Source organism: Phragmites australis, chromosome 8 (genome assembly GCF_958298935.1).
Source record: "Phragmites australis chromosome 8, lpPhrAust1.1, whole genome shotgun sequence".
NCBI lineage: Eukaryota > Viridiplantae > Streptophyta > Magnoliopsida > Poales > Poaceae > Phragmites > Phragmites australis.
In genome coordinates this window covers 28,145,022-28,158,123 of record NC_084928.1, presented here as the reverse complement: position 1 = coordinate 28,158,123, position 13,102 = coordinate 28,145,022, and the positions used below count along the sequence as shown (strand labels likewise).

At 46.5% G+C, this 13,102-nt stretch overlaps 1 protein-coding gene and 1 pseudogene across 1 annotated transcript; one reads left to right on the top strand and one right to left on the bottom strand.

Moving 5' to 3' along the window:
- The first annotated feature begins 5,391 nt into the window (after positions 1 to 5,391).
- On the top strand, positions 5,392 to 7,287 carry LOC133926909 (uncharacterized). Its single transcript, XM_062373080.1, has 2 exons — positions 5,392 to 5,976; positions 6,652 to 7,287. The coding sequence occupies exons 1-2, from the start codon at positions 5,424 to 5,426 to the stop codon at positions 7,134 to 7,136; spliced, it is 1,038 nt and encodes a 345-aa protein (XP_062229064.1). The 5' UTR covers positions 5,392 to 5,423; the 3' UTR covers positions 7,137 to 7,287.
- A 5,003-nt stretch (positions 7,288 to 12,290) lies between these two features.
- LOC133927706 (putative heat stress transcription factor A-6a) lies at positions 12,291 to 12,668 on the bottom strand (annotated as a pseudogene).
- Positions 12,669 to 13,102: the final 434 nt, after the last annotated feature.

Below are 13,102 nucleotides of genomic sequence, written 5' to 3'. Positions count from 1 at the left end.
CCTAGTGGTGCTGTTTTTGAGACATCTTGTCGTCTAGATTATTTTTGTACCAACAATCAAGCTGAATAGAAAGCTCTCTTGCTAGGATTAGAAATTTTAAGTTCCATGGGTATAAGGAATATAGAGGCTTTTGGTGATTTGTTGCTGGTTGTGTAGCAAGTTTCTGATAATTATTAATGTTTCGATGGATCGCTAAATAGCTATCTTGATAAATATCTAGACATAATTGCTGTTTTAGATGATTTTATTATTAAGTATGTGTTTATAGATGATAATTTTAGAGCTAATGATTTAGCACATCAAATATCCGGTTATTAAGTTAATAGAGGCAAAATCTTTGTGATTGGAAGACCAATGCTTGAAAGTGTCGAATATTGTATAGTCGAATATGAATTTTTGGGTTCAGTTATATCTTCTCTAGTGGGAGAAAATGTTGAAGTTGCTGAATTCAAAGATTGGAGAAGACCTCTCATTGATTACTTGAAGGATCCGAGTAAAAATGTTGATAGAAATATTCGGCGATAAGCCTTCAAATATACATTGTTGGATGATGATCTATATCATCGGACCGTGGATGGTGTGCTTCTCTAAGTATTTGCAATCGAATCAAGCAAAAGTTGCTATAGGTGAAATACATAAAGGCATATGTGGCACACATCAATCAGCGTGTAAGATAAAATGGTTATTGAAAAGGGCTAGCTTTTATTGGCCTACTTGCTTAATTGTTTCAGGTATTATAAAGGATGTGAGGCATGTCAAAAGTTTGGTAATATTCAATTAGTTCCTGCTACTATGATGTATCCTATTATCAAACCATAGCCGTTCTAGGGTTGGGGCTTAGATTTTATCGGCCAAATACATCCTCCATCATCAAAAGATCATCGCTTCATCTTGTTTGCTACAAATTACTTTACTAAATAGGCTAAAGCTGTTCCTCTCAAGAACATAACATATAAGGAGGTAATTGATTTTATTTTGGAGCATATTGTTCATAGATTCGGCATTTCGCAAACTTTAACTACAGATCAAGGTGCTTAATTCATGTCACATTAGGTACGTGAATTTATCGAGTCATTAAATATTAAGCTTCTTAATTTATTTTCATATTATGCTCAGGACAATGGTCAGGTCAGGTCTACTAATAAAATTTTGATTAAGCTTATTAAGAAGAAGATAGAGTAACACCTTAGCAGATGGCATGGGGTTCTATCGGAGGTTTTGTGGGCACATCTTATATCTAGATATGGTGCGTTGTATGAACTTGTTTATGGTTAAGAAGTTATTTTACCTATTGAAGTGAATCTTAATGCTTTGGGATTGGTCGAGCAGAATAACCTGTCAGCTGTGGATTATTATGATCTAATGATGCATGGGATTAATGAAGTGACGAATGAAAGGTTGAAGGTTTTAAGAGAGATTGATAAAGACAAGTTGAGGGTGGCCAAAGCCTACAACAAGAAGATAAAAGCAAAGTCATTTTAGATTAGTGATCTTGTATTAAAGACTATTTTGCCTGTAGGATCGAAGGACAACAAGTTTGGCAAATGGTCTTCGAGTTAGGAAGGTCCACATAGAATTGTAAGTGTTGTCCTTGAAAATTCTTATTTGCTAGAAAATTTGTAATAAGAGAAACTGTGTAAAGCTATTAATGGATGATACTTGAAGAAATTTTATTATAGTGTATGGCAAGATGCTTAGGAGAAATATGTCTGATGTATTGGTTACTATCGTCCTAAGGGGTATTTATGGCTGATGTCTTGATCATCGTCCTAAGAAAGGTATAAGGGGGATTATATGTTTTTAGTGAGCAAGCTTAAAAAAAACAGAGGGACATATGTTGATGATAAGATTTGGTATTTATAGTAGCCATTGCAGTAACAATTGGCTTAATAGGCGACAGATGAACAGTACAATGACCGGAAGAACAGTATCACAACCAGATGAACAGTACCATGACCCGATGAACAATACTTCCGACCAGTGAATACTAACTTTGGACCAGTGAACAGTACCTACGTGACCACGATCAATGGTCGCAATCAATGACCATAGTTTGTTCCCACAGTTGGTCTTCGGACAGATGGAAGAGTTGGCTGTATCCAAGAAGGTCGAACTACATTAAAGCATATTCGGGTAGATATATGAGAGTTTCACGTGGTCAAATAGGAAATATTTGTTAGTTATAGAAAGTTTGAAGGTCAGGTAAGTATAGCCGAATCATATCTATAAGTCTTGTTCGGTTTGAATTAGGAGTCTTGTTCTCTTACGGCTAAGACATGCTTCCCTTTAAATATGAGATGGTAATGGCCAATTGAAGATATCAGCCAATCGATCAAACACAATTTATATTATCTTTCGTCTTTTGTCTAGCTCTTATAGTCCTGTTATCTTTTTCCATATATATTGCTTCATGTTCTTGATCTTGATAACCAAGGACAAGCTGTCAGTCACCCACACTCCGATGGGATCCCTCCCGAGTGTGGATGATGATGAAAGTCCGAAGATGTAGCGCCACGATCAGGGTGCCCTAGGTGCCCCTCGCCGGATATTGCAGATGACCAGATGGACAGTATCGCGACCCGATGAACAGTTAATTAAAGTGTTGTTTCTTAACATGTTCACTTTATGCTTGTGAACATTGTCAAAATCATGGAGAAATTAATATAACTCTAAATTAAGTGAAACCAATTTTATAGTTCCTCTTAAGGTACACCTTACCCAAGAATTTTTTTTTTACATGTTAAGCTTTTCCTTAACATGAGTTAATAAATGAGATGCACGGTTCAACTTTTTTCTTTTTCTTTTCAAACGTTCTCCCTATAAAATATGATGCAAACGGTATTATTTTTGATTTTTTTTTCACAGAAGATCTTATAATTGTCTCTAGTATTTTTAGGATTTTTTGTGATTTTTTTATATTTATATATTTTTATTGAAATTTAAAAATCGGTCAATTTCAGAATTCGGTGTGGGCCGAATTGACCAAATATCGTGAATTTTGACCGAATATCGACGAATTTTGGAACGCTGGGCTCGTCACATTACCCGCAGCTCCTTTCTTTTATGCGGATGTGATGTTCGTGGGGGCCTCATGTCATCCAAAGCATTGATAGAGTTGCTATGGAAACTTCATTTGCTTTTTTAACATGACCATCATCCAAGTCTGATTGATACTACTCTATTTTTCTAGACCATTTTGTCAGCAAGTATTCTCATTCACGGCACGTTCTAGAAGACAGGATTTCCTAGCACACCACTGTTGTTGAGTTCAGACTGGACAGGACACCGACAAAGACCACAATACAACAACAACTACTACAATAGAAGAAGAGCAACAACCGACAACCGAAAGCGGCAACCCCTAAACCAAGACACATCTACAAGGAGAAGGACCTAACGAATTGGTAGCGATATCCCCGCCACAAGATCCCAGAAGGTATGACCCTTCAAGCGCAGAAGAGCATCAACAAGATCCGATGGAACCAGCTCCTTGAGGGAGTCGGCGAACCCCCTGTATGGCATCGTCATCCAGCTCCCCATTGGCTCTAATGACATCTAAGCCTCTTAGAATGTTGCGCTCGGCAAGGCAAGCACTTCGGCGAACCGACGACTGATCATAGGACCTTCGCTTTTTCCTTGTTGGCACAACCGCCAATGAAGGAGGTTGTAGTGGAGTCCAAGGGGGGGGGGGTACTCAAACCCAGCGGAGGATGAATGCTCAGGTGGTACCAGTAGTTGAGGCTATAGCGTAGTGCAAGGGGGTTCCTTGGAAGAAGAGTCCTCGATGGAGGAGTCCATAGTAGTGTACTGGGGATCTTCGGCCTTCGCGCAGAGTGGGTGTTCAGGCACAACGAGGGGATCCAAATAGCAGTTCAGGATCTCCGGAAGGTAAACTTCGAATAGTTGCACACATCCCTTAGTGATTGGTTGGGCAACACCATCCGCAAAACAAAACCCTTCAGCAGGGGTCACGACTTGGAGCACCATCTGCGGGTTGTGAGGCGAACTCGCCTCCAGCGACCCAGTCGCGCCGCCACAACTCCATCCGGCCCGTCACCTCTGTCGCTGCCAGATCTGGTAGGGTGTGGTCCAGATCTGTCGGTTTGGAGCCCATCCTCATTAAGGAAGACTGTTGCCGTCGCGCAGAGCCACCTTGGCTCAAAGCCACCCTGCTGCCATTGCGTTTTGGCAGGGTTTCGTCCATCCATCATCACCCCTTCATCTCCTCTATCACTGGCATCTAGGAGGCTATCATTGATACAAAGATTGTCAGTACTGGTTGTAATAAATGCAACATAAGAGACAATTGACCATATTTGGTGTGGCAAAGAGACGGTATTTTTCTCTCTCTCGTCCTTCTTCCTCCTTTGCATCTTCAAAAGTCATCGTAACTCTTGCAGACAGCTGACGTCACTCTTATGTACCCTACATGGATATTGCTATCCAAAATCTCGAGCCTCAAGAGCTACGATGTAAATGAGTATCTAATGGATAGTTCTGAGTCACTACTTAGTCTATTTTTTCTTTAATTTAATTAGGTGTGAGTGAATCTTTAGTTTTTTTATTTTTGGGTCGACCCAATAAAAAAAATGAAAATGCTATTTGTCTATCGACATTTTTCTTGGTAAGAAATATGTCAAATTTCTTACCTTAGGATCCGCTTGGAGATTCGTGTATCATTCTTCTCCGGTGAGCTCTCATCTTCTCCGGCAAGGCCATTGTCTTCTCCGGTGAGCTCGACATCTCTAGCGAGGTTTAGATTTAGGGTTAGGGTTCAGGGTTTTTGGGGGATTTTTAGGACTCCGGCTCTAGAAGATGGCTGGGGAGCTTGCCGGTCTGGCGGTGGTGGCAAGCGGCGGGTGGGACGGCGAGGTAGGCGAGGGCGTTGAAATTTGAGTGGGTAGTGGTGGTGGCGGTCTAGGGCGGCAGTGGCGGAGAGGGAGCGTGGGGAGGGAGAGAGGAGGTGAAGAGAGGACGGGCGGAGGAGGAGAGAGTGACGATGGAGGTGGGTGGGCGGGCCACGCCAGAGCTGGGCACAACGTTGATGAGGTGGCGGGGAGGCAACGCAGGGCGGGGGTGGGGGGTGGGGAGGTAGCGTGCGAGTGAATGAGGCTCGGACGGAGTGGACGGGGCGAAGGAGGTCACGTAGGCCGTTTGAGTCCTATCTGACGGCCCAAAATTTGATATATTTGACCCATCCAAATCTATCAACAAACATCTAACCATTTCAAAAAAAATACAAAACTTGAGCTGCAGACAGGCCGGTATGATTAATGAGCAGAGCCAGGCTGCCTTTTCAGCTCAAAGCCCAGCAACTGGAGGTGGAGGCCCAGCCTATCTAACTAAAATCCAAGCCATCACCAAGGCTCTCTCCGTCTCACTCCAGGAGCCCATGACCACAGTGCCTCTGGCCTCTCCGCACCATGGAGCTGGAGCTCGAAGCCGGCGGCGGCGGAACCAGGGCGGTATCCCTCTCCGTTGACTCCCCAACGGCCGACCTCGGCCGTGGCGACCTAGGCCACGGCGGCTCCTCCCGGGACGGCACCGTCTCGCGCCGCCACGTGTGCCTCCGCCTCCTCGATGCTGGCGGCGGGGTCGCGTTCGCGGTTGTGGGTAAGAACCCCGTGGTCGTCCGCCGCTCGTCGAACGGCAGAAGCGGAAGCAGCAGCAGCAGGGTGTTCCGCCGCGGCGAGAAGGGCGAGCTCAGGCCCGGGGACGGGCTGTCGCTGTCGCTGAAGGCGCCTTCCTTCTGGGCGGTGCGGAGGAGGGAGGGGAACGGGGAGGGGGAGGTGGAGGTGGAGCCCGCCGTGCTGGATGCGGTGGCGAGGCGGGAGAGGCGGACGCGGGAGCGGAAGGAGAGGGAGATGCGAGTTGCGGAGAAAGAGGCCATGGAGGTCACCGAAGAGGAGGAGGGGGCCGCGGGCTCTGATGTGGAGGGTTTGGAAATCGATTTAGCAAGCGTCGATCCGGTTCGAGGTGAGCTTGTTGTTCATCTTCCTTGCATTGTAGGGAAGGGGGGCGGGGATTTCCAAATTTCAGTACAAATTTGAATTCTGTTGGATATATCGTTCTACCAATGAATTGATACTAACTTTTGATGTGGGTTAGGCTGGAGTGACTGCATTGCATTTAACTGGCTTTTGATCTTGCCCTGTGTCCTATGCTTGTGTTGGTTGATTATAGATTCAAAATACTTGTTGGCTACCCTGTCGAGTTCTGAACAATAGTCGTGTGTGATTCAAAAGGAACAGTTTGGTGTAGCTTAAGACTTTTTTTCTTCTATATTTATTGGAAACCTGTGCAACTGTATATTTTGATATGCGATATGCATGTGTGAATTGAGATAGTTTCAATTCCTTTTGAATTTGTAACCGCTTAAAGTCATACGATCTGCATGGAAATAGGAGAAACCAAAACTAGTCATATGTTGAAAAATGTACAGTTGGAGCAATGGGCTACCGACCAATGTATTTCGCTCAGATCATATTTGAGCACTAGTATTTTTTTTGGCATTTATTCTCCTGATGCCAAGAAAAAGTATTACTGTTGAAATGGGTATCAAATGCGTCTTTGGCTGTCAGAATAAGCCATTTCGTTACTGTCAAACACTTTTCTATTTCATTGAGTCATAAAGTATGGTTTTGTCTGCAGAATTTGGGTTCTTGTCAATGGGCCATGAATTTGACAGTTACCCGAAGGGAAGGATTCGTCCTCCAAAGGATTGGAATTGGTTTTTAGAGGAAATAAAGAGGAACTCTGGTGATGAAGATGATGAAGTTAGCAACAGGAGAGCTAGATCCGCAGGTAGGGGTGGGAACAAGAAGAAGAAAGACGGAGAAGGTGAAGATGACGATTGGACTGATGAGAGTGAGGATGAAAAGGAGTCTCTGGCAAGAGGTCCTAGTGTGAAGAGACCAAAATATGTAACGAGATCAAAGGATCCGAAAAAGCCTCGTAAGGAAAACTCAAAGGTTAAAAGTGGCAATAATAGCGACAGGGATGAAGGGGTCGAGGATGATGAGGACGAGGAAGATGAAACACTGGGAGGTTTTATAGTTAACGAAGAGGATGATGAGCCTATGGAAGAGCTGAGCGAGGAAGAGGAAGAATTTGATGATGAGGATGACAATGATTGATAACAACATAAAAAATCAACCTTCTCTGTGATGATGTAAAGCGCTGATAAGTAGTTGTATTTTGTTCTCCTTCGAACTTGTGTAAATATTGTCCGACAACTGTTGAAGTGATGTTTTTCTTTTCTGAAAGAATTGAAGTGCTGTTCGCTCAGCTGATGTGTCTATCTTCCTTTGTTCCCTTTGTTGTGAAATCTGCACAGCCCATCTCTGCAATGAATGGATTTTTGTTCACCTGTGCTACGACGTGCGGATGAAGCAATTTCCATTTGAGACAAGGCAAGGTTTGCACGGTTAACTACATCTGTCTTTATCAAGGTATGATATTTTTCCATGTAGACGTCAGAATATTGGAGACTGAGCTTATATGGGATAGTGATGTTCGACAGTTGTTCAAGTTCATGGGAGAGCAACGTCCCGTCCTGGTCGCTGGACATCGGGAGATAGTCAGCCCCATGGGTTCGTTTTCACCAGGAGTTTCCCCCCTTCATTTTTGACTTCTGTTACTCAACAGATCCATCAACCATCATGGAATCCCTACAGAGACCAAAAAAAATTCCTTGGAGGTTAAAATTTCGGTGAAATTTCACAAATTTCGAAAAGGAGTAAATATCTAATTTCGTAATTTTTTTTCGCTGATACGTGTGACCTACATAATAGATGATGAAAAATGACCGGAATTTCGTTGGTGAACCAAAAAGATTGTAAAACGAAATTGAAATACTTATTTCTTATCACAAAAAAGGTATGGACGCTGAACAATGAAATCAAAATCCAAGAGCATATGAATATTATGAGTTCTTACAGTCATACCGTTTGAACATAACCTTATACACTAGTGCATCAACCACCGGGAGCAGGCTGCTGCATCCATCAACACGGCCACACCTTGGGCTAATGGGCTGCATTCATTGTAGGAAGCTGCTGAGCAGTGAGCACCATTGCATTTGCCGCTGCACGTCGATTGAACACCTCGTGGTAATCAAGAAGAGGTGGGCGATCCCAGGCACACCATCTGCTGCACCAGCTCCTGCACCTCCTCCTCGCCCATCTCCTCCCACGGCTCCGCCGGCTCGGCGATGGCGGTAGTGGCTGCGATGAGCTCCTCCACGTCGATCTCCGCCTGCTCCTCCCCCAGCAGCTCGTACCATATCATGTCTGAGGTGGAGGCGCCCGCGCTCTGGGCATTACCGCCTGGTCATCACGGCCGGCGCCTCCCGGTCCCACCGCAGGCTCTCGAGCTCCCTTTCATGGTCGCTGCGGGCCGCACCAGTCTGCGCACCCAAAGACGGGGACGTCGTGGATCCCGCGGCACCTCGCCTGCAGCGGATGTTGGCGAGGAGGTGGCTCTTCCCGGCGAGGAAGTCGGCGTGCCCGAACTCCCACCTATCCGGGTTCACCTTGCGGAATCCTGCACACGAACAGGCACATCAGCGATGCATCCGTGAAAGAAAATTAGCAACTAATCAACAATAAATTGACACTACTACCACACTAACATTTTTTTTAACACCTGCCTCTTTACCCAGAGCTTCCATTGGAGGCTAATACAGGGGAATACGACACGGCGGGATCGAATCCCGGCGGGCTCGGCCGCACCCTGCGGCTTTGCCATCGTGCTTCAAGCACATTATTGAAATATATGTATATGGTACGTTATAAGATAGATTTGAGTTATAATTTGGTGGGAGTAGGATTAGAGTTGTAGTCGAACTTCTAATTTCGAGCCTTTAATTAGAAGGTACCACCGTTGTAACCAAAGGGTAAGATAGAAATAGTTGGGAGGAGCGTCCGCAGTCATACCGCGAGGATATAGACAACTTAATCGAACCTTGTTAAATACATCGTGTCTTGTGTGTTGATATTGTGCTTGGCTTGATGATCCTAGTGATGTTTTCGTTAAAACCATAACAAGTGGTACCCAAGCCATGAAGAAAGATCAAGGGAAGACACGAGGATATGTTCCACACCACGTTAGGCTTGCACGGGTCCGGGGAAGGACGGCGCAAGGTGGAGTATGGCGGCGATCGACGACTCGATCAGTGGATTCGGACACTTCGAGCGTGGCGGTTCGAACCGTCCGATGGGCTGCATCAACGGAGATCCGCCCAGACGTGGAGATCGGGATGATGGCGGTTGGCGGCTGTTGTTCGATAGGGGCCGTCCAGATGTGACGACCAGGTTTGACGGTGCAGCTAGAAGACGTCGCGGACAAGGTGGCGGCTTCGACTCGTGGTCTGATTGACGGGCGATCAATCCAGATCGAAGCGGCTGTTGTTTGCTCAAGGTGGAACAGCGACAGCGGTGACGAAAATCATGATGGACTTCGAAAATTGTGAAGGCGTTTGGGAGTTACGAAGGGAGCGTGGCCGAGTGGATGCTTCCTTGTGGCCTGAACACGCGCGTGGAGCGGCTGGTGGGGTCGGGATCTGCATGCGGCGATCTCATGCATTGGTGAAAAAAAAGATGCATGCAGTCATATGCAGCGGTCATACATGCATAGGACTACTTGGAAATTAAGTATGTATGTTGCATGGCTATTGACGTGACATGCATGCATGTGACTACTTGGAAATCAAGTATGTATGTCGCATGGCTATTGACGTGACGTGCATGCATGTGACTACTTGGATTAAAAAATCAACTGCATGTTTGGTGAATTGGACTCGGCTGGAGACGTGCGCGTTTGGTAAGAAGACTCAGCTGGAGCCATGAACAACTGTGCGTTTGTGCGAAGCGCCAGTTGCCGGGCGGGGGTCGGTCAGTCGGACATTGGAGTCCTGGTCGGTCATGGCTCTATGGGCACCAGAGGAGATGTGTGTGGACGCGCTTGCGTGGAGACTGAACGAGACACGTAGGGAGATGCTCACGGATGAGGCCCAAGCTGGGGGAGCGTGCGAGAAGCAGGCGCGTGGAGAATGCTGGCAGCCGGCTCGGACAAGCGTCTGTGGCTCACGTGGAGGCGTGGGTCCCGTGCAGCGTTCGGTGGACCCGTGGGGTGTTCGGCGCGTCAAGCAGATTGGTTCAAAGGCTGAGTCCGACTACTGCCGACGTACAAGCATAGGAGACTGATTCGTGTGTGTATAGGAGTCGGTCTGACTTTTTGCTCGGATCAGTATTGTGTTGTGGCCTGGGAAATAAATACAAGCGTGTGAGCGAGAAGCCGTGGGTGCAATAGAGCGTAGAGAAAAAAAAAGACCAAAGAAACAGAAGTTCACGGGATTGCGAGAGAATTGCAATCGAGCTATTCGTGAATCGTTGCTTGTGGCGGTTGACGGGGAATAGCGGGCGGCAATCGAGCGGGTCGACTTCGTCGTGTGCAAGCGGCGTTGTTGTCGACGAGGCTCGAGAGCGGCAGATCGTGCACAGGCAGTGTATGAGGCGGCGTGCGTGTAGTTCGATGTGTGCGTGGCGGTGCATCTAGGCGGGGCACGGGGACGAGCGTGCAGAGGCACATTCGGCACACATGAGGTACATGTGAGCAGGATTCGGCGGTCTGCAGCAACAAGCAGATGGCGTCGATGGTGTCCAAATTCGAGGTGACGAGATTTGACGGGATTGGCAACTTCGGGCTTTGACAGACGAGAGTCAAGGACTTGCTGGCGCAACAGTGGATCTTGAAAGCTCTCAGCTACAAGAAGCCTGCCAAGGTAGATTATGATAAGTGGGAGGAGATGCAAGCACAAGCGACGGCGACAATAAGGTTGTGTCTCTCTGATCAGATCATGTACCATGTCATGGATGAAACATCACCTAAGAATATTTGGGATAAATTGGATGATCAATTCATGTCCAAGACATTGACTCGGAAGCTGTATCTGAAGCAAAAACTGTATAGGCTGAAGATGCAGGAGGGGTCAGATCTTGCTGAGCACGTAAATATCTTTAATCAAGTTATCGCTGATCTTGTGAAGGTGGAGGTGACAATTGATGATGAAGACAAGGCGATTATTCTTCTGTGTTTCTTGCCAAGGTCTTATGAGCACTTGGTCACAACACTGACGTATGGTAAAGAGGCAGTCAAAGTGGATGATATTCTTGCGGCGTTGTTTGCTCATGAACAAAGGAGGAAGAACAATGTTGGTGAGAGTTCATCTGGAGATATTTTTTTTCGTCAAAGGTGATCGAGGCAGGGAGACTGACAAGAAAAAGAAGAAGAAGGGGCCACAATGCTATAAATGCAAGGATTGAGGATATGTAAGGAAAGATTATCCAGAACTGAAGAAGGGCATGACAAATATTGTGGTTTCCAAGAAAGATGACTCGGATAGTGATGGTGATCTTCTCGTGCTATCAGGAGAAAAGTCTTGTGGTGAAGCATGGCTGTTAGATTCGGCAAGTTCATATCATGCAACATCAAACAAGGAGTGGTTCTCTTCATACTCTAAAGGTGATTTTGGTCTTTCTCGCTTGGGAGATGACACGGGTTACCATGTTATGAGAGTCGGCAATATCAAACTGAAGATGTATGATGGACAAGAAGTGCTACTTGAGGGTGTGCGGCATGTGCCGGGACTTAGGAAGAATCTAATATCGCTTGGATTTCTGCATGGAGAAGGTTGGCGTTATCAGGCGATGTATGTTAAGAAGACCTTGAATGTGATGCAGGATGGCAAGACTGTGATGATAGGTGAGAAGACAGGAGCTCATCAGTACAAGCTGAAAGGTGAAGTCATGGAGGTGGGAGCTGCAAATTTTGCGGAATACGTTCCTGGCGGCGAGGCATCCTCGTCGAACTGTTCAGGATGAGCAGCAGAGATAGACGACTCAAGTCTAGGTACACGGAGGTTCACACATGGCAGACTCAAGTTGACGTGCATATTCGCAAAGGTGGATTTTGTTGGAATATGTGTACATGATAGGTTACAAATAGATTTGAGTTGTAATTTGGTGGAACTAGGATTATAGTTGTAGTCGAACTTCTAATTCCGGACCTTTAAATAGAGGGCACCACCGTTGTAACCAAAGGGTAAGACATAAATAGTTGGGAAGGAGCGCCCGTAGTCATACCCTGAGGATGTAGGCAACTTGGCCGAATCTCGTTAAAAACATCGTGTCTTGTGTGTTGATATTGTGCTTGGCTTGATGATCCTGATGATGCTTCCACTAAAACCATAACACACATCCGCGTTACCACACTAACATTGCATTGGAGAGTTAATCAATTACAGTTGCAATGTTAATGTGATTGGCATTGGATAATGAACGTATATTGAGCTGCCGGAGGAAGGTGGAGAAGTTGGTGTGCTTGAAGCGGCGCGGCGAAGGCATGCGGGTCCCACAACATGAAGCTGCTCCGTGTCGTGCCCCACGACACCACACCGTTCATCCTGGGGTCCTCCACTAGCTCGAATGTCTTTGCCAAGAACGGCGCCACCACTATCTGCAACGGCGCCGGCGCTGGCACAGCGCCTCCAGGATAACGCGGGCGCCGGCGCCTCCAGGACAGCGCTCATCGCCCTCGGCGTCCAGCAGCAGCAGCACCACCTCGTCATCCTCCTCTTCATGCTTGATCGTTACGGCGGGCTTCTCCATGAGGTAGAGGGCAAGAGCTGGCAAGTGCCGCGATGAGTTCGCTGGGTCCAGTAGGTGGGCTTGGTCGGTGAATTGGTGTCTTGGTAGGAGACATGGGTGAGTTGGTGTCTTGGCAAGTGCTGCTTGATGGGTGATGGATGGGGACTGCCAGAATCGTCCGAATCTTGGACCGGGCCCGGTTGGAAACCAGTCCAACTTAACTGGAAACCGGGCTCGGGGGCTACTTGGTTGGAAGTCTAGTCCAGTAACTCAATTTCGTTTGGAACGAGTGCTGAGGGACCAGACCTGTTCGTGGGCGGCCCAGCCTAACTTTGCTGGTGTCGGACCTAAGGTGTGATTGGTAGCCTAAGTGACTATAGCCTAGGCAGCTAATTTTGTGTTAAGTTGAGGACGAATGTGATGAGAATAATTGATTAAATTATATCTTTTAAATA

Bases quoted from the DNA above. Each gene is read 5' to 3' on its own strand.
- LOC133926909 (XM_062373080.1), top strand. From the start codon at position 5,424: ATGGAGCTGGAGCTCGAAGCCGGCGGCGGCGGAACCAGGGCGGTATCC. The intron at 5,977-6,651 runs GTGAGCTTGTTG...TTTTGTCTGCAG, and splicing joins AAGCGTCGATCCGGTTCGAG to AATTTGGGTTCTTGTCAATG.